Source organism: Clinocottus analis, unplaced genomic scaffold, assembly GCF_023055335.1.
Source record: "Clinocottus analis isolate CAN_PGR_092001 unplaced genomic scaffold, fCliAna1.0.p SCAF_25, whole genome shotgun sequence".
In the NCBI taxonomy this organism is placed as follows: domain Eukaryota; kingdom Metazoa; phylum Chordata; class Actinopteri; order Perciformes; family Cottidae; genus Clinocottus; species Clinocottus analis.
This window is the reverse complement of record NW_027175987.1, coordinates 5,950,962-5,972,420: the sequence shown is the minus strand read 5'-3', so window position 1 is coordinate 5,972,420 and position 21,459 is coordinate 5,950,962. Positions and strand designations below refer to the sequence as shown.

At 41.2% G+C, this 21,459-nt stretch overlaps 1 protein-coding gene across 37 annotated transcripts in view; it reads left to right on the top strand.

The window, feature by feature from the left end:
• Positions 1-20,401, top strand: part of adgrl2a (adhesion G protein-coupled receptor L2a) — a 101,232-nt gene extending 80,831 nt beyond the window's left edge. For 7 of the 37 annotated variants that reach the window (XM_068591702.1, XM_068591710.1, XM_068591708.1 and 4 more), the window contains 16 exons: positions 967-1,150; positions 1,789-1,911; positions 2,391-2,596; positions 3,242-3,415; positions 3,741-3,950; positions 4,795-5,015; positions 5,638-5,704; positions 9,498-9,589; positions 10,820-10,864; positions 11,144-11,170; positions 11,926-12,094; positions 12,311-12,439; positions 13,205-13,301; positions 14,861-14,989; positions 15,684-15,701; positions 17,796-20,401. In XM_068591702.1, the coding sequence (XP_068447803.1) occupies positions 967-1,150; positions 1,789-1,911; positions 2,391-2,596; positions 3,242-3,415; positions 3,741-3,950; positions 4,795-5,015; positions 5,638-5,704; positions 9,498-9,589; positions 10,820-10,864; positions 11,144-11,170; positions 11,926-12,094; positions 12,311-12,439; positions 13,205-13,301; positions 14,861-14,989; positions 15,684-15,701; positions 17,796-18,676 (2,772 nt within the window). In that variant the 3' untranslated portion in view covers positions 18,677-20,401. Of the gene's footprint in view, positions 1-966; positions 1,151-1,788; positions 1,912-2,390; positions 2,597-3,241; positions 3,416-3,740; positions 3,951-4,794; positions 5,016-5,637; positions 5,705-9,497; positions 9,590-10,819; positions 10,865-11,143; positions 11,171-11,925; positions 12,095-12,310; positions 12,440-13,204; positions 13,302-14,860; positions 14,990-15,683; positions 15,736-16,946; positions 17,000-17,795 lie in introns of all 37 variants that reach the window. The other 30 variants (XM_068591722.1, XM_068591721.1, XM_068591738.1 and 27 more) reach the window with 12 other exon arrangements.
• The last annotated feature ends 1,058 nt before the right edge of the window (positions 20,402-21,459 follow it).

The following is a 21,459-nucleotide window of genomic DNA, read 5'->3' as shown; positions in this document are numbered from 1 at the left end:
AAGATACACATGTTCGTGCTGACACCACCTCCCCAAAAATCCTCTTATCATCATTTAGTTTTTGATGTCACGTAGTTATGGCCAAGCACATTTGTTGCCATCAGAAACACAGTGTTAGAGAGGTTGTGTTAATGTAAATGACAGCATTTATTTGACTAATGACAGCAATAAAGGATTTGGGACAGAGATCGTTGAGTCAGCAGTATCTGACATCTGCCATACTTGACGCAACATCGCTATAGCTGCCCCCCAACCTTTCCAGCAGCCGTCGCTGGCATTGATTACCAGATTAGACACATTGATTGGATTATTTCCTGCGGAAAAGTCAGCGTCGCCCGGATCCCACGCCCAGTTTATCCTCTGTCTGTCCTGAGCTGTTCATGTGGCAGAAAGTGTGAGGCTGGAAAAATGTTTGCGTGAAAGGATACAATTCAACTGTTTGGCATATAATTGTTTTGTTTAATTTTGCACACATGTCCTTGTCCTTTTGCAAGTGATTTTTGCAGAGTTATGTACTTGAATTTGGCTGCGGGTCAAAAGTTAAAATCGCTTTGCAATTATATCATTTGAATTGAGGAAAGCATTATTGCAATTTGACTTTAATCAGGTCATGTCTTAATATCCCACTGTTGGGCCGAGCTGACGCGGTGTCTGCCCTGATGCAGCGTCCTTGATCAAGAAACAAAATCAATACAATTGCAAAGATGATGTCTTTCTTCTTCTGTAACCGTCTGTAATCAAGCTTGTCATATATACAACCAAAGACTAAATGTCGCTTTAGATTATTCTTTTTTCCCCCATCACGTCTATGTGACTCCTCACAGATGCGATGCTTCAGCACAGCCTTTCATCCATCTCAGTGTCTGCATGTTTCTGCTTATGCTTGCAAACACTCTTTTTAATTTTTTGTACTCAAGTACCTTTGCTTTTGTTTGTTTGTGTATTTGTTTGTCTACTTTGACACAGGCCATTGTGGACACGGTAGATAACCTTCTGCGGCCAGAGGCCTTGAAGTCATGGCGGGACATGAACAGCACGGAGCAAACGCACGCCGCCACCATGTTACTAGACACCCTGGAGGAAGGTGCCTTCGTCCTTGCCGACAACCTCATGGAACCGGCCATTGTCAAAGTTCCTGCTGACAATATAAGTAAGTAAACAAGAGTTTGTGGCGAGCAAATGACAAGAGTTCCTGATTGATGCAAGCTCATTTAATTCAATTACTTTCAATTCATTGAGAGGGTAACTCTTGTGATGGGAAAACAAGACCGCCACATAAAAAAGGACTTTGTTCTCATAATAAGCGTTTAAACCTCAGGGGAAAAGAGAAACAACGCATATTAGGTTTAACGAGTCGCTTACTGACAAAGTGATGAATATCAGACAATTAAATAGACTGGATTCTCTGATTGCGCACGCTTAGTTTATAAATGTATGCGTCTAGACCTTGTAACTCTATACATTAATGTGAACATTAGCCTGCTGTGGAGTCATGAAAAGCACATTGTTTATCCGCTGCCTCCGTCTCTCATTTTATTCTGCTGTTAAACCAAATAAGAAAGGCTTCTGCTTCGCTGTTTCTTTCTCTGCAGTTCAGTTTTATTCATATAAGAGTTTCACAAGGATGAAGTGATCACTTTTCACTGTGTAGATGTAGCGTTGGTGCCATTCAAAGGTCCTTCGGTCTGTGCTAGGATGTGTGGTGAAATATCAGGAAGAAAGCTTTGAGATATTCTCCACCGTTCAAACAGTCTGTGATGACCAATATCTAATTTTCTCTCCCGACAGTCCTGGATGTGTACGTGCTCAGCACCGATGGCCAGGTCCAGGATTTCAAATTTCCCCAATCCAGCAAAAGCGGTATCTCGATCCAGCTGTCTGCCAACACTGTCAAGCTCAACAGTCGGAATGGTAAGCCCCCTTAATTAAACATACGGAGAAAAAAAATAAAGAAAGAAAAACTTGGGCCAGATACTTCTGCTTACTCGAAAAAAAAAAACAACTAAAAACAATGAAGTCCTTATTCAATGTGTGTGTTTGATTTTTGCTCCAATTGTTGTTTCTGTGAAAAGGTAAATAGGCCGTTTTAGTGTCGGAGCACAACAAAAGAGTTTATCTCAAAAAATCCAAGCTGTGTGAATTAGGCTGAAAAAATAGAGGATTTTAAATGCGTTCTGTCTTTATCGCTCACTAATCTTTCACTCATTCTTGCAGTGCCTTTGTTGAATATTTTAATGGAATTACATTGAAATAAATTGGATTGTTTAAATATTTTTAGTCTCTCTTTTTTGCCACCACAGTATTTTCTCCTCATACATCGTCGCAATTGTTCCGGAAGCTAGATTTTCTTTTCTTATCCTCTGATGGTCTCCGTCTTTCTCTTTCTACAGGAGTTGCCAAGCTGGTCTTTGTGCTTTACAAAAATCTGGGCCAGTTTCTCAGCGCAGAAAACGCCACGATCAAGATGGCCAACGAGGCATACGGCCGCAACGTGTCTGTGGCCGTCAACTCTGACATCATCGCTGCCTCAATCAACAAGGAGTCCAGCCGCGTATTCATCAACGACCCAGTGATTTTTACCCTGGAGCACCTTGATGTGAGTCTCCCTGCTAGAGTGAATGAAGGGGTCATATTAAAAAACTCCAGGAGGGAACATCCAGAGTAGACAGAGATCTACAATTTGAATTGTAAATGTCTGGCTAGGTCAGTCGGCAGTTTATTTAAGTCATTGAACATCAAATTAAAGGAGTCTTTAGAACCTAAGTGAATTCTTAATGAAAACTAATTCTTTAATCAACATTGGGTTATAAATGATACCCATTTTCTTTTATAGTGGGGGAAATTAACTCCTAGATTAGCCGTACAATCTAGGATGAAATTACTGGAGCACCAATTATCTTTCGTCTTTTAAAGTTGTCACTAGAGTTCCCAGAGGGCGACGCGTGACTCCATTCTTTATCAGAGAAATTGTGCAATTCCAAAGACATGCCGTCAAACAATTATGCTTCTCTGTTATTAAGGCCTCAACTATACTTTGGTTGATTTGGCAAGCATGTGCTAAATGATATGCAACATATGAATTGCTTCATAAGAGCTGTGAAGTGAAACATCCTCGTCCATATCAGTGCGCAAAAAAATACTTTGTATGAGTAGGGGGTAAATGGCCTCTGTGTTCTACATGTACTTCAATTCCAGGCAGTCAATTATTTGGACACTTAACCATATCTCTTGTTATCTGCAGATGGAGCACTACTTCAACTCCAATTGCTCCTTCTGGAATTACTCTGAGAGGAGTATGATGGGCTACTGGTCCACCCAAGGCTGCAAACTCCTGGACTCCAATAAAACACACACCACCTGCTCCTGCAGCCATCTCACCAACTTTGCCATCCTCATGGCGCACCGTGAAATCTCAGTACGTCACGTCCATTTTTATAACACAAAAGCTCAAACATCCTTGATTTTTGCTTAAAGACCTGAACTGGTAAAAGCGTGCAGTATTTCACAACAAACACACAAAAAAAAACATAATTTTAAAGATATATATTTGTAGAAAATGTATATGTTATAGTTTTTAAGTGCAAATGATCATTTTAAGGTGACATTTAATGGAATATGCAAAGGAAATTTAGCGATTCTAATTGGTTCACAAGAAAGTTTCACATATTTCCCACAGAGCTGTTGACGTCTTTCTGTTCTTGAACTTATTTTTAAATTGTTTTATCTTCTATTTCTTCCAGGTTAACGACCGAGTGCATGAACTGCTCCTGACTGTCATTACTCGCGTTGGGATCGTGGTGTCTCTCGTCTGCCTCACCATCAGCATCTTCACCTTCTGCTTCTTCCGGGGCCTGCAGAGTGATCGCAACACCATCCACAAGAACCTGTGCATTAATCTTTTCATCGCAGAGTTAATATTCCTAATTGGTATCGATATGACGGAACCCAGGGTAAGCTGGAACAATTGCACCCTATTGATTTAAGTTTGATTCATTCTCTCTCAGTTTATCTCCTTTCCCCCCCAAAAACTAAACAAAAGACCTTTTTCAGTGTGAAATGGATTAGACGTTAAGCATTGTTTGTTTCTAACCTTCTCTGCTTGTCCCCGACATGACGTGAGCGGGCCAGCACTATTAATATAGATTACTAAGGGGCCACGTCTTCCACTTGACAGCTCTTTTTTCCTTTTTCACTTAAAGCCAGCACGTCACGGCAGACATTCATTTTATATATATACATATATATATATATATATATATATATATATATATATATATATATATATATATATACATACATGCATACATACATACACACACACATATAGGGATATCCATTCCATTTATTTATTTTCTTTCAGAAACATTTTCTGTCGAAGAACAAAAGAAATTCTGTGTAGACCTGAATGTGAATGTGATTAAATTTACTAAGTCTACCCTTACAATACAAATGGTATTTAAATTCCTGCCGTGCTGATGGAACTAAACCTGTGCATAGTCGGAGCCCATGTGGTGAATGAATATTCATTACTTTTTTCATCAATTTCACTGAATGGCTGAGGAAGCAGCGGTGTCTTTTCACTGGGTTTTAATAAAAGATAGGGTATATGATATACAATTTTCAATAAAGAAAGTGCTGTAGAGATTTATCTTGTCATGTTTAAATCATTTGTGTAAATTAATCCCCCCCCAAAAAGTCTCCCCATGTTATCGAAACTGTTTTCACACCGTTATCGATTATTCCTGTTTTTACTTCAACCTTTCATGGTTTAATTTGGTTATTCCTGTCACTCAGATTGGATGTGCCATCATCGCGGGCATCCTCCACTTCTTCTTCCTGGCTTCTTTCTCCTGGATGTGTCTGGAGGGAGTGCAGCTGTACCTAATGCTCGTAGAGGTCTTTGAGAGCGAATACTCTCGGAAGAAGTACTACTACGTGTCCGGTTACCTCTTCCCTGCCATCGTGGTCGGCGTTTCCGCAGCTATCGACTACCGGAGCTATGGGACCAAGAAAGCGTAAGTGCAGCTTTCTGAACAAATCCTTGGAAATGCAGAGCAGACGCGCTGGATGCTACACTGTGCGGGCGTACCTGCTGTGACTGTATGTGGCAGCTTTTGAAAAGAAATCTCCTCATCATTTCTGCCAGGGCTTCACGCGCATCCCCGGAGCTACTGAAACATTTGAGCTCCTTTTGCCAGGGATGGGCAGCTGTTCAATTTTTTATGTCATTTGAAAGTGGCTGACAGACTCAACACTGTGGTTTTCCGGGGGGGGCCGCGGCTACATTAATGCCTTTCTGCTTAAAGACCCTCCTGTGACCTCTTGTTTGTAAATGCGCTCTTAAAGAGAAGAGCACTGTGCCGAAAAAGCTTTTTACGTCAATTAATCTCAGCCCCGGCCATCAAGAGGGGCTAGTATGGGTCTTCCCTGGGTTTTTGTACAACTGTTTTAGTTGGAATAAGGAGCATTTGAAAAGCGCCGCAAGCTAAATATTGACGAGAAATTACACACTCAATGTCACTAGCCCAAGCAATCCAAAAATGTATTTATTTCCAAAAATATTTGGCCGCAGGATGATATTATTTGTGTCACTGTAAGCTGCCCCAAGTTAAAGTGTGTGCTTCTTATTCATTACAGGTGCTGGCTAAGTGTGGACAATCACTTCATATGGAGTTTTATAGGACCTGTCACCTTTATCATCATGGTAAGCCGTTTTATTTTTCTCTGAATGCTGCGACTGACAGAGTGAGGAAGGGACTGAGAGTTTGAGATGAAAGAGATGGTGGAGAGAGATAAAGGAAGTGAGATGGTTGAACTGAAGGAGAAGTCGGCAGGATTTTTGCTCCTCAGTGATGACAGGTTAATTTTACACCAAAGACAAATTTCAAGGCATCTGACAATTCTTTCTGCCTCTTACCGCCCGACAAGGATCAGGATGTGTTCGTCCACTTTAACCTCGCTTCCACGCAATTCCCGTGAAGTCTCACATTACAGGCATAACCCCAATGGCCTTCCATTTAGACTTTCATGATATGAAGAAACAAAACAATATGAAGAAATAGCCTTAAGATATGCGGTTTACAGACCGTACTGTAGCTTATTTTTTCCTCCTCTGCAACAGCCTCGTTGTGTGTTTTTCCAGTGAGTAGCAGGTGACAGTGTTGGGGAGAAGAAGAAAAGCAAAAGCACTTTTCTGTTTGGTCAAGGACCGTCGGGGGTGAAGGACATATAGCATATCATAATGACATATGTCCCATTGAGCCATGCAATTATTTACTGGTCATGACATTATTATCTCCCGCTCCATCAGAGAGGCTCAGAAGAATGAGACCTTAGGGAGTTTTCCCTTCCTGCGCAAAAAAAAAGAAATAGCAGGTGGTATTCCTCAGAAATATCCCCTCAGCCCACCGCGCCGTGTATTGCTTTGCCCTCGTGCACACGGAGGGATGAGGAAGCTCTGCAAACTTGTCTTGCTGCTGTGCGGGGAGGACGGGTGGTATTTGTACAGCACTGTGTTCATTATCCAGCATAATGGTTAGTACTGTATCTACAGATGCAGTGACCTCTATTGAACATCAAACTGACACTGAAAACATAGCGGAGAGAAGGGGCACCCATGTCAAATTCCAGCAAGTCTCTGCACACCATCGGCAGACCGCTAGCAGCTTTCAAACCAGAGACATAGTACAGCTCTTTGTCTATGTTGTAACAGAATAGATAAAAGAGGAATCTGCTCACTGCACTGCATTTCACAGTTTTGTCAAAAAGAGACATTGCCACTCCGTGTAGAATTTAAAAATGGAGGAGGAAGTGCACAGAGCTGACTGGAACTGGATTGGATTGTCTTTGAGTAACTCTTGAAATGCCTGTTTCACTTTTGTTTTCATTGATTTTTTTTTCCTCCTCTGCACCTTGATATGTATGTGTGAGCTCACAATTGCGGGAAAGCTATCATTGTATTAAAACAAATATACCTTTTCTTCCTGTCTCAGCAAATGCTCTGTCAGCCACAGAGGAATATGCTTTTGTCTCCCTAAATTGGGCCCTCATTGTTTTCCAATCGTGCTTTGCTTCCATAATGATTTGCATGAAAAATGCATCTGCAGTGGAAATGATGATCATGATCCCGGTGGTGATGACCGGAGAGATAGAATCATGACCCTGTGAGGAGCTAATGTATTGTAGCAGAGCTAATGTGTGACAGGAATGAGGTTTTGCAGCACTGGCTCGGGCATCGCACACTGCTCCTCTGATTCTCTGCAACAATTGACTCCAAAAGACAAAGTACTGTGGAAAGGGGCATCTCAGAGGAGCATGCAGGAGCAAGGTTTGCCTACACCATTCGTGACCCTGGTTTCTCTACAAATTGGCTTTGTCCTTGTCAATGAGGGAGAGGAGGAGAAAAGGCACATGAGCAAAAGAAAACAGTGCTGCTTTGGCTCATGTGTGGATCCCCACCCGCCTCCTAAGCCATGTTTGTGCCAAATAACATCGGTTTTGACCTAGGGTGGTCATGCTTTTTTCCTCATCTTTTTGTTTCTTATCCCCTTTTTTATTTTTCCTGTTTGTTTTTGTTTTTTTGCTCCTGGCTGGAACAGGCCCTGAATACTGACTGAAAACAAAAACTGGTGGAAGGCATTTAGATGCTTGTTCTTTGGCAGAGGTTTCCCTGTCTCTGGGCACAGGGGGTATTAGCTCCATGAAAGGGGAACATGGAAGTAATGAGTGGTGGGGGGAGCCATTAGTATGCTTGAGATAGCTTCAACACAAGGCCTCTTGGATCATGACACATCGGGAGCAGTTCTTATCATCTGGACAGCTCCATCTGCACCTTTAATATTTTATCCCCAGCAGTTCATTTAGAGTTCAGTGTGTACACACACAGTCCACTTCACTGCAAAAAAAAAAGCTTTCTCCTCAGTCCCAGTGTGGCGAGGTGCTTCTGCATGGCTTGCAGTGATGATTCAGAGAGTGAAGGATAGAAGCTAGGCAACTTCGCTCTAGCAAGGGAATCCCCCAGGAAGGGCTGCGAGAGCATGTTGGTGGGGGAGGGAACATGTGCCGTGCTGCTGGGTTACTTTAAAGTACTGTGTCCCGCTCCTCTGTCTCATTGGATCCATGTCACCACTTCAGGCTGTGTGAAAGGGTTTTTCAAAAGTCCTCGCCCTCCTGTCCATCCTCCCCTCCCCCACTGTCTGACTCATGCAGGCGGCTGATGGAAATAATGGCTGATGGCTGAAACAAAACATAGTTTCAGTGCCGTCTGTGATATAAAAGAAGGTTCACAATTCAGGATTTTTTTTTCCCTCTCTCCCCCCTTTCGTCCTTCTCCTTTTACTGCTCGGGTTTTGTGAGCAGCTCTGTGAGTTGATTGCATGTGGAGGGGTGATGTATTGATCACAGGCAGTCTTTTGATAGCAGCGTGCTCCAGAACACAGACAATTTATGTTCAAGAGTGAATGGTCTGAGTCCAGCTCTCAAAGGTCATTCATTTATTTTATGCTCTCATACTGGCAAAGCATCTGCTTTTTCTCTTCTGATCACAAGATACCACTGAAATACACTGTTTATAAGCCTCACCTGGAAAAAACAGCTTTGCTTACTGCAAATGTATTTGCGTGCCACTGATATAGCGGCAGCTGTATTTTTCGGTGTTTCTGATTCTTTGATATGCACTGTTGACGATACACACTTCCATTTCTTGGATATTCCATGTCATTATTTATACATGACTGGCTTGCAGTACAAACACAAGCGGGTTCCTCCGCTGTGAGTGCATGTACATGCTGTGTCAGGGGCTACTTTGCCCCAAAATAAATGTTTTTGAAGTACAAAAAGAAGCGGCTCCTTGCTGGCCCATCTAGCCTTTGTGTCTCTAAATCACAGTATTGATTTTTAAGGTACCGAATAAATGCGCTCTGAAACACAGCACACAGTATCCTTGTCTCAACCTGATATGTGCCACTGGCTCCCTCAAGATGTTATACATTAAAACAAGAGAGCTCCATCTCTCTCTTTTCATCTGTCCACACACAAGAATCGAACAGAACATACCATGTTCCCTCAAGCCTTTTGTAGCTGGTTACACCTTATAATATTTCACTATGTGCATCAAATGATATGCAGTTGTTTTGTTCAACAAGAGGGTCTCTTATTTCTCCTGCTACATTGCATTCCCCTCTGCCAGACTGCTGCTGTGTGGCTGTTTCTTCCTTTCTGTTTTTTCTTTTTTTTTTTCTTTTACTGTGATGGATTTTAATGCATTTCCTTGCTCCTATTGATATAGAATGACACTAAATTTGGCGCCAGTCGGCCCCGTCTGAGCCTGGCTGGAACGATGGATGTTTATTGGATTAGTCTGTGGACATGCAGAAATTTGAAGGCGCTGCTCTTTTAATACTTATAGACAAATTAACAGTTGTTTCTCTCTTTTTGCCTGCTGTATCTTGCGTCATACATCTTCATGTATTAACACTGCCATTGCTCTGTTTCGACAGCTCAATCTCATCTTCCTGGTCATCACAATGTACAAAATGGTGAAGCACTCTACCACCCTGAAACCAGACTCCAGCCGACTGGAGAATATAAAGTAAGTAAAGGCTCATATGCTGACCCCCCCCCCCCTCATTCTCTTGCTTATCAGCAATTCATCACTGGTGCTATTCTACCACCAGCCCCAGGAAAACTAAGGCTATTTTACTCTTTAGGAAATTATTATTTTGTTTTTTCTTTTCGAATAATGTTTCATGGAAAAGGCTTCACCTTTCCAACCTTCAAGCCAAACTTCAGTGTTGTACTAGCAAATGGCCTTTTTATTGAAAATACATTTTATTTACGGAAATGATCCAGATCAAAAGGTCCACCAGAGGAATGCACTATTTTGACCCACAAGATTTTCAAATTTGCACAGTTTTGTAATAAGACTTTTGGCATGCATTCGCTGTCACGATGACGACACACACCATGTGAGTCATCTTTTTGTCTTTTTTTTTTCTTCGCTCCAAGCCACTAGCCACAGAATTGCAGGGGCATGACACACACTCTTCACTCGACGGCTGCAACTTAGCGATGCGCTGTTAGCTCTGCTAGGGTGGGGTACAGTGTAACTGTTACCATGTGTGTTTGCTCCTGGAACATGTCAAAACTTCTTCCTTTTTAAGATCTCAGTGTCAGAAAAAGAATCTTCCCTACAAAACCGCTACCACCCGACAACTGCTTCTTTTTTTTCTCTGTAAAAACTATATGTATTGCTCTTTATTGCAGGCTGAAAATTAGGGCCTTTTCCATTTGGGGTCATATAGTTTTATTGCTCAGTAGCACAGCCCTACGTCATTCTGCACACTTTTAGTTCATATTTCAACTTCACCAGGAGCCGCGGCGTTGCTATTTTCATCCAGTATTTGTTATTTTTCATTTTTCCTTAATGAATGTGTGAAACATTACAGCACTGTGGTTAAGCTGCAATCTGGGAGAAAAGTCAGAAAAGTCCTTATTTAGACTGGTGGGTTTATTTGAGAAGGGCTACTCCCTTATCAAGGAAACCACAACAGAACACATGTACTGAACATGCTGGCACTCAACATGTGTGCATTTGCACTCGGATGAAATGATTTCTCATATGCTTGTGCTGCAGAACAACATGGTGTATTAATAGCTGTTTCCTTGTGGTTCCTTTCTTTGTGTTTCTGAAGTTTGTTCTGAACGTCAGTTCAGCACCAGTGTCACTGCATGTTGCATGAGATGGCAAAGTTAACGCACACCCTGTCCTTTCTCTTGTCCTGTCATTCTCCTCCTCTCTCTGTTCTGCGATCCACACCAGTAATTATCGCGTTTGTGACGGCTACTATAATACAGATTTGCCTGGGTAAGCTTCTACTATATATCCCTCAGATGATTTTTTTCACCCACACATCACCACCCACACATTCAATAGCAGAAATGCTAATTTGACCACGGACAATGTGCTCTGACTTTTGTAATTGAATCAACAGCAAAAAAAAATAATACTCTGTCAGACTCTTTGCCTGCCGTGATTTCCCTTGGATCAAAGTTGAAGATATCGTAATCAAATGCCGACTAACACACACTGTCATTCGCTCTGATCTAATTGTGTTTCTCTCTTCCTGCTTATCATGCTCTCTAGCTATGAAGATAATAAACGGTTTATCAAGTAAGGACATGTTGCCCAGAAGTCTCGTTTTCAGCTTGTAGTTTATCCTCTCTCCCCGTTTATTCTGTCTTTCTTTTACTTTTTTCCGCCGCCGGTTCATACTTCCCAAACTGCAGCTTCAAAGCTGTTCATCCACTGTCCTTGTGACTGCTCACTTTCACCGTGTCCATCATCTTGAAATTCAGTGTTGTTGTTGTGTGTTTGAGCGCTGACCTGTGACCGCTGCTGGTGTCTGAAGGCTCCACAGGACCTTCACACACGAGGCGGGGAATCCTTTTTTTCCCTTGAACTCTTTCCACATCTGCCTAGTTCTCCAGTTCTCATAACACACTCACTTGATAACGATTTAGTACATAATAGTTTCAAATGATTTCTTTTAGCTTATTTTTAAACACGCCGTGCTTGCTGATTATGCTGGTCTGTATGTTCTAACACATAAGTTATTTACAGAAAACCAGATCAAGGTTCTGCTTCCTCCTTGTCTGTCTGAAGGCAGGGACCGCATTCCAGCTTGGGCTGAGAGTGTGTGTGGATGGAGGGGTGGGGGCGGTAGGGAAAGGGTTTGTGAGGATGGCATAGGTGTTGTTTGTCATTTTATTGTTTTCCTCTCACCTGGTTTACAGCTTTTTTCCTAGTTTCTCATAGTTATGGTGATCGCAAATCCCACCCATTATCCTGTCAGATCACTAAATGCCTCTCATGCTGGATCCTTCCTCTCCTTTTGGTTTTTGCTCTTTTCTTTTGCTGTCCTTCAGATCCTGGGTCATGGGTGCCTTCGCTTTGCTGTGTCTGCTCGGTCTCACCTGGTCCTTCGGTCTCTTCTTCATCAATGAGGCCTCGATCGTCATGGCATACCTCTTCACCATATTCAACACCTTCCAGGGAATGTTCATCTTCATCTTCCACTGTCTTCTCCAAAAAAAAGTAAGTTTCTCGTCATCCGCAGAGCTCAAAGACGAGTGATTTCTCTTTAAAGGTGAAACGTTTCCTTGAACAGACCTTTCTCCCAGAATGCAGAATACACAGAGCCCCACATGCTGATATAAAGAACAAACACCAGTTGGCTCCAAGATCTTGGCTAAGTCATATGTAAAGTCAACAACGTACTGTAGGTAAACACTCAGCTGTTTGCTCACGCAGGTCCGCAAAGAGTATAGCAAATGCTTCCGCCACACGTACTGCTGCGGAGGGCTGCCGACCGAGAGCTCACACGGCTCTGCGAAGACTTCCACCACACGGACCAGCGCTCGCTACTCTTCTGGTACTCAGGTAGTCCAGCAGCTTCACACAGTCAAAGACTCGCCGAGTGTCAGAGCATAGAAGAGCACAATGTTTCCTGCACAAACACTACCACCCTACAGCTTATTTACACTGTTATGAACCCCGAAGTTTAAACAATTGCTCATGAGAATGTACTCTCGTCATTAGCATGACCAAAAACCCAAAAAATGCACGTTGTGCATTTTAGCTTCAGAGGGAGATCAAGTGACACAAACATGATGCTACATTATACAAGCAGCATCTGCTGTACTGCATGAGTACTTTTCTTCTGTTATGCCCCCTTTAGCACTTGCTTTTATCTTTTTTTCTCACTAACGTCATGTGCATGGGAAATAGTACTGCACTGTTTAAAGAGCATTGCAGGCACATTTTACTACGGGGAGAGCCAAAAAAGCAAGAAACAAAAAAACAAACATATTTGTTTTATCCCTTTTCTTGTTAAAAGTCGTTATTAGACAATACCTCCAGATGTATTGTGCTTATAAAGAACCATCCCTTTTATACTTTAACATCCAGCCTTATTTAAGGTACTTGTGGCAGGACCTAAAGTCGTTCAAAAGTTGACTCACATTAATTAGTTTTGAAAGACATACAGAGAAAGTGAGCATTAGTGCTGCCCTTGCCTCGCTGCATACAAGTGCGCTTGTGAGGAGTGGTAAAGTCTGTATGTACATAGGAAATCAATGAAAGTTGGTCTGAAAGGTGAGCGGGCTTGTTTAAAGTCCTAATGCCTGTCCCTTGTTGACCTGACAGAGTCGTATCAGGAGAATGTGGAATGACACCGTAAGAAAGCAATCTGAGTCCTCCTTTATCTCAGGTGACATCAACAGCACCTCCACCCTTAACCAAGGTCAGTTCACACCTCATGTCTCTCCACATGCACACCTATGCACACATTTTATCATCCGGCTAAAAATACCGCCTTCCAAGTTCCAATGATCTCACACCGCGCTAGAGGATCCTAATTGTAATAAATGCCTTCAGTTTAAAAAGAAAAGAAGAAAAAAAAGATGTAGACCTTTAGTCTAGTCTCCCCGTTCTGCCAATGAAGGATTACAAAAATCCGTCCTCAAACACTCTGCGCTCTGTCATTCTGGCTGCTAACGTCAGTCTGAAATTGGGGCAAGACTAGAGGAGCGTTTTTTTGTTTTTTAAGTGCTTGCCGTCTAAAGTTCATAACCAGGCTCAGGGGAAACGTAGACGAAACTGAAAAGGGAGGGGGAAAAAAATTAAATAAAATAAAATCTTAACATGCAGAAAGAGGCCATTTGTTGCCTGGCATGTGAGGTGACCTCTGTTACTTTACAGGGGGATTTATGAGGGAGGGAGGGGGAAAAAAAACTGCCATTTATTATTTAGCTTGAGCACAAACATGATGATGAGAAGATGATGTTCAACTCTGTCTGACCTGGAGTGCTTAGTGTGATGTTAGGCTTTCTGCTGCCTCTGAAATGGCTTTCCAAGCATGCAAAGGAAGAGAGGGTTTACACCGAGGTGGTTTAGCTTCCCTCCCTCCTCTACCCTCCACCGACTCTTGTCGCTGCCGCTCTTTGCCTTCCCTTTCTTTTTTGCTAACACTTCACACAAGGAAAACATTACACCCAGGGCTTTGAGACATGTTTGGACTCGCCAATACAACTGTAACAATATAGAAGCCGGGCTTTTTTTTATCCCCTACAGTACCGTTTCCTGGAGATGTTAATGTAAAGGTTGGATATTGATCACTCCGGGGTGTAGTAGCCTAGTTACCCTGGAGTGTCAGTGCACTAAAGGAGGGCTCTATCTCCTGGAAGCACTTCCCTGTCATTAAAAACATCCCTGGAGACTTCCCAACATGACAGATGGCATTTACCACAGGTGATAAATAGCAGTGGAAATACCTCGGATCCTTTAAACACAATGGGGGGAAAAACAAAACTGAAAGTAACATGAGGTTTGCTCGGATATGGCCAAATTTGAGCCTAAATAAAGATTTGGATATAAAAAAATGAACTTCTTTGTTTTAGAGGAGATTTTATATTTGGTTCAAAGAGTGAAATTGTTTGTTTAGGTTGAGTGAATGCGTTGTGCTCTTAATTAAAGTAAATATGACAATAATGAGCACAATAGATTTTTTCAATTAATGAGTAATGAACGACCTGCAACGCACATAATAAATTGACGTGAAAAGTTGCAAAAAATGCACCTAATGGTTTATTAATGTCGGGAAGCCTGCGAACGTTTTTCAAACTTTAATCTGCGTTCCCAAATTCTAAATAAACAAGTTAGTTTCAGACTTGAGCAGACACACCCCGGGTGACGCGACACGCCTCGAAAGACAAACTTGCTGAAATCAATTTTTTATTCTACTTTCAATCACTGTCCGCTGACTGCGCCACACTTAACTCCTCTTCTGTCTTGCCACTCCAGGAATGACCGGGAATTATCTACTAACAAATCCTCTTCTTCGACCACAAGGCACTAACAACCCTTATAACACCTTACTGGCCGAGACAATCGTGTGTAACACCCCCACGGCTCCAGTGTTTAACTCGCCAGGTGTGCTTACTTAATACTTTCACCTGCATTCAGGCTTTTCTTCTCTCTTTGACTCCTTTGTTTCTCTCCCTCTTTGTCTCTTTAGTTGAGTACACAGAGGCCAAATAAAAAGCAGGATGTTCTGCAGTATCGCCTTTCCTTCTGAATCATTGTCTCCCAAATACTCGACACAGTACATACTGTGCACACATGTTTTCATGTAAAACAGATTTCTGTGGCTCGACCCACCCTCTCTGTTCTCATATTTCTCTTATCCAAACTCTGAGCGGGACATAATGATTAAGATGGAAAGAGATACTACATGCTCTGCCTTGAGATAATGTAAACAGTGCTGTTGACCTGAAGCTGTAGTTTAAACTGCATGATTATTAAGATTTATGCTCCTGAATTTGTCGGGTGCTTTGTTATTTTTGTGTGTGTTTTCAGAGGGACCTTTCCCATTAAAACATGTTGCAGTGCAATCAAAATCAATGCTGCTTAACGCAGATTCATTTAATGCAACTTTGGCATTACGTCGTCTGTGTATAGATATATTTGGTAATAGCTGATATCAAAAATTCACAATTTCTCAATTGCACATAACATTTAAGCATATCACTGTTAAGACCGCTGCAATTATGTCTGCTATTCTATTTTGAAACTAAAAGGGCATCTTTTGTCATGTCTTGTGCTTTTCCCCTGTGCTTCCCTCTAGTGACCTTCAGAGAGACAAGTATGGGAGTAAAACTTAACTTTGCCTATCAAATGTAAATTTTTTTCAGCATGCTTATTTAAAAACAACCAAAACCCTGGCACAATCACTTGGTTTACTTTAGGCCATTAACACACACTCAGTGAGCAAGTGGTTCACAAAATTATCTACCCAAATTCTACTCTAATCTGAAAAGAAATAAAAAAGAATTATTTCGTCATTTGAAGAAATCTTCCAGATCTGACAGCTTTATCGCAAATGCTCTGCTTCTCTCTCTTCTGCCTAATTTGTGATTTTATCCGACAAAAAATGTCTGGTTTTTTTTCTGGCAGAAAGAAGCATTTATTATAAAGGTTTCATTTCCTTTTCTTTTTTTCTTTCTTTTCTTTTCTCCCAAAATGTCTGTCCTCTTGTGGCATTCCGCAGCCTCGGTGTCCAGTAGTATTCCCCGCACACATTTCCAGGCAGCACCTGTCTGGCCACTAAATTGCCTCCTAGCAGGCACAAACACATGGATGTCATGGCAGCAGCTGTTTTTTTTTTCTCCTTATTCTCCTTTTTTCCCCCACACAACTTTCTTGGCATTTCCCTTAATTTGCAATAGGCTCTGTGAAAGCTGCACTTTTCACATGCCTCGACAATCACAATTACTCCCCCCTTATTTTAGACAAAGACAAACGTTGCTTTACAATATCCTATTAGTCTTCATCTTAATTTTTTACATCTGTGTTCTTCAAGGAGGCATGTTAGCAATAGCAGAGCACATTTTTCCTTTATCTACTCTCTCAATCATGGCGTGGCTAATATTTATCCCTACTTCTGCTGTTTTCCATGACCTCTATGCTTTGAGAAATTCCTAACATGACCTCTGCAGCGGCTGTGTTATTCTTGAGCTGTTCTGCTAGTGACCGGGGTCTCACTGGGAACTGTCACTGAGACGGATGCCAAGTGCTGGGCTGCGGGCAAGCTCTGACCTTTGCCAGCTTTGGGTACACAAGCTGCCAGCTTATGGACAGAAAGTGTACTAAGACTAGCAACAAAAAAAAAGAAGAAACAATTGAATTTAAAAAGAGATCTTCACCCACAAAAATTTAGGTGTCGGCTAATTCACAAAAAGTAAAAGCTATTCAACGCTTGTTTGTTTTATTTGCTGAACCCTTGCTCTTGCTAATTTGCAGTTAAGACTTTTACTTTCCATTTTGTTGTTCTTTTGAGTGATTTTTCTTCATGTTACAATAAATCATTTTACTTTCTTTTGTACATCAGCTGCTCTTAGACCAGATAGCCTGAGCAGACAGACATGATGTGAGTTGTCTAAAGTGAGTCTTTTCACCTGCTGTGTGTGGTGATGGTGGAGTGCTGCTTGTGGGCTCCCCTTGTAGTGAGAACAAAGATGGCTGTCCCATGTTGATACATGACTACTTCCCCTCTCTGTCTATGTCATCTTTTCCCATTTCTGTCTTTTTCTTTCCCTTGGCACATCCAACCTATTAGTTGCTAGACAAGCTGTAAGTGTTGTAGCTTGCCCGTTTGTGGCTTCATACATGTGGACATCTACTTTTGCCCGGTGTGTTGTGATGGTGATTACTGTTCCAGTATGTGTTTTAATGTTGTTTGGGATCTTTTTCATTGCTTTGTCACTTTTGTGGCGGACTAAAACACACAATGCTCTACTTATCATGAGGCAATTTCAAGAGGGACAATCAAAATGTATATATGAGAAAGTAAAATGATTTCTCATTGCAAATAATACATGCTCATATATATGTGTGTATATATATATACCCATATATATATATATATACATATATATATATATATATATATATATATATATATATATATATATATATATATGTATGTATATATACATACATATATATTTGTGTATATATATACCCATATATATATATATATATATATATATATATATATATATATATATATATATAAAGAATTGTGCCTAACTAACAGATTTACAGCATGGCTTGATTTGATTTGAGTTTCTCTGCGAAACTGCATCCTAAACAGCATTAAAGTCACTCTTGCTCCTTTATGTCGTGGTTTACACTGTTGACTAATGTAACATCCTCTCACACTTCCCCCTCTTTCCAGGGCATTCACTGAACCATGTGGTGAGGGATACAAGTGCAATGGATACTCTACCGCTAAATGGTAACTTTAACAATAGCTACTCACTCCGCAATGGGGATTTTGGCAACAGCGTGCAGGTAGTAGACTGTGGCCTCAGTCTGGACGATGCTGCCTTCGAGAAAATGATCATCTCTGAGCTAGTACACAACAACCTGCGTGCCTGTAACAAAAGCCTCCATCAGCAACAGCAGCAGCAGCAGCAGCAGCAGCAGCAGCAGCACCACAGTTTACATCACCCACCCCACCACCAGCAGCCCCCGCAGTACCACCATCACCACCACACGGAGCGGGCTCCGCCCAAGGTGACGATGGTAGGCGGCGGCGGCAGCAGCAGCAGCGAAGACGACGCTATCGTAGCCGACGCTTCGTCTTTGGTGCACGTGGGCGACACGGTGGGTCTTGAGCTGCACCATCAGCAGGAGTTGGAGGCGCCGCTCATCCCCCAGCGGACTCACTCGCTTCTGTACGCACCCCAGAAGAAGGTGAGGACCGATGGGGGAGTTGAAACCTTTGTCAGCCAGCTGACACCCACCAACCCCGACGATAGTCTGCAGTCCCCAAACAGAGACTCCTTGTACACTAGTATGCCTAATCTAAGGGACTCTCCCTGCCCCGAGAGCAGCCCTGACGTGGTGGAGGACCTGTCCCCCTGCAAAGGGAGTGAGAACGAGGACGTTTACTACAAGAGCATGCCTAACTTAGGGGCTGGCCACCAGCTCCAAGCCTATTACCAGATAGGCCGAGGGGGCAGTGATGGTTACATTATTCCTATCACTAAAGATGGCTGCTTCCCTGAAGGCGATGTACGGGAAGGACAGATGCAGTTGGTGACAAGCCTTTAAATGTAGGCTATTTAAATCATCCCCAAACCTCTTCCTGTCCATTTGCAGCCCTGACCTCATAAAGGACACACCAGTGGAAGGAAGGGAAGTGATCGTTTTATTTTTGAAGAGAGTTGAGAAATCCCGTCATGCACACTAGCCATTTACAAACTTTCCTCTCCCAACTGCATTGCAATGTCCTTCCCCCCAGACATGACACTCTTCCTACCTTTCCTGCAGAACAACAGACTTGATGCACAGCAAATGGCAGTGCAGAGTTCAAATGAGACTGTACATAAAATGCAGAGTCAAATTTCAATTTTAAGAGACAAGCCAACTATGTATTTAAATGTGCTGCTGCTGTTGAAAAATTTAAAAAACTTTAAGGTACGAAAAGAAAAAAAAGAAAAAAAAAGAAACATTACTGGCTCCATCATATCAGCAATTTCCCGGTCAAAAGGTTGTACATACACTTCCCAACATCTTTGTTGAAGCCTGTTTTTTTTATTATTATTGTGAACAAAACAACACCCCTGGACCAGGATGTGGACTCTGTTTGTGAAATGTTCCCGACCAGACAGTCAGAATAGGAATATAAGGTCCTGGTTGCTCAGCGTCGCTCTGCGTCACCTTGAAGTTTGGATTGTATAACCACTAGCAATCAAGCCCCTGGCCTTATATTTTCTCAACTGTACATTGAACTGTTGTCAAGGAAAATGGCTGAAATATATATTTTGTTGTATTGCTAGTGTAAAATAAAAAAAATCATGGGAAAACGTTAATATGAAGAAACCTTTTAATTGCAAAATTTAACGTTTGAGAAGCTATTGTGTAGAAGTTGCACATGTGTTATACAGTGTGTTTATGGTTCAACACTTCATTTATGGTAGTACGTTTGAACGTAAAGGCTTATGAAAAGAAAGGAGGATTCAACAAATTACAAAGATGCATTATCACTTTTTTTCCACTTGTGAACAGTGTTTTTTGCTTACTGAGTTTCATTGATCTCCCATTGAAATATGTCTATATGATTTTTGCCAAAGTGGCATTAACTTCAGTAGAATGGGAATGCAAAAACCCAGTTAAAGTGATTTATGCATTGCACATGTTTTTGTGTAATTCTGAATGAAATAGATGGCAGAGTGATGGGCAAGGACTTTTGAAAATAAAGTTTCTATCATAAATGTAGTTCTTCCGCCTGGGTTTGGACATTTTATTTATTAAAATCTTTCCAAAAAATAAATGGGAAATGTGTGAATATTTTCCAGCACTGGTATACATGCTGTACTGTAGCTCATGTTTTTTATGTAAACATGTTACCAATGGGCTCATCACTTAAGACTGATGTAAAGTTCAACACTTGTATAACAAATAAAATAAATGTGAGATTTTTTGTCAAATTGCCAGTTGCTTTTTAATGGTTTGTGTTTTTGGTACTATTTGAAAAAAAACAAAAAAAAAACAGGTTTCATTATTTTGCTATGGACAAAATATACTTTTGACTCAGGTTATAAGTAAGTCCAGAGCACCTGGAAAGGTAAAATTGGTGAATTGTTTTCCGGGGGGATATATTTGCTTATTGTTCTGCTTTTTCTCCCAGCGCTGCAGAGTAGAGAGAGCTCATTTCACCGTATGTGTTAGAGAAGCCAAATCTTTCCATGTGATTTCAAGATGAGATACTCAGGTAGGAAAATTGCATTGTAAATGTTCCTCTGTGTGGTTGTAACACTAATAAAGGTTGGGAAATGACACTGGTTCACAGCATTGTCCACTTAGTATATTATTGAATGACTAGTCTTGGCACCATTAAAAAGCCCAGCGCTACGGACATCTCGTAAGATGTTGGTTTTAATGCCTGTGTGGGAGTGGAAATGTGTCCATGGTCCTAACAAGGGGTCAATGTTACACTTGGCTGCAGTTGTAGAAATATATTACACATAAAATGTCCGAGTATGACACGTATTTGCTCTAATTAATGTCTGCCGCAGAAGCCCACAGTCACTTCCTGTACGGTTTATGCCTCAGGTAATACTAATTTACGAAGCATTTTAATAAAACACCGGTTGAGGCAGAGTGACAGCTACTCAGCAGGGTAGCTGGAAATTGCAGTTTACCATTTGGCATTGGAGGAAATGACTCAGAACTTCGCAAAAATGCACTTTATGTCAGAACAGGTACACATAATGCTGTGTGGGCTGTGTGTTGTTTTGACTTTTTCCACAATTACATGACATTATGTGCAATTATCTGAGGCTACAAATTGTCAGAGAAGAATTATCTTCTTTTTTCCTGTTCTCTTGTACAGACCCCTCGAATGTTAGTTAGGAATCAGATGTTGAGGTGATTGTTGACATTGTTGAAATGGCAGACATAATGACATGCATAATAATAGGGGGAAAAATCATATTCATTTCTATCCTGAATTGTTATGTGAAGCAGCATTTGATGTGCTTGAGAGCCCAAAAGTTTGAAAATGCTTTTGTTTCTCTTCAAAGAATTATTCAATACATGTATTTGAATTATATATATATATATATATATATATATATATATATATATATATATATATATATATATATATATATATATATATATATATATATATACAATTACAAAGAAATGTTCGACAGTAACCAATTGTAAATTGGAACTAAAGAAATTATAAAGAGACAATTCATTACCGTGCCCTGAGAGGGGATATATACAACCTGCCTTTGTGTGTGCAGTATGTGAAATTAAACTTTATAAAATTTCCTGCAGTGAACACTAAAGGAAATGTGTCATTGTTGAAAAGTTGTATAATA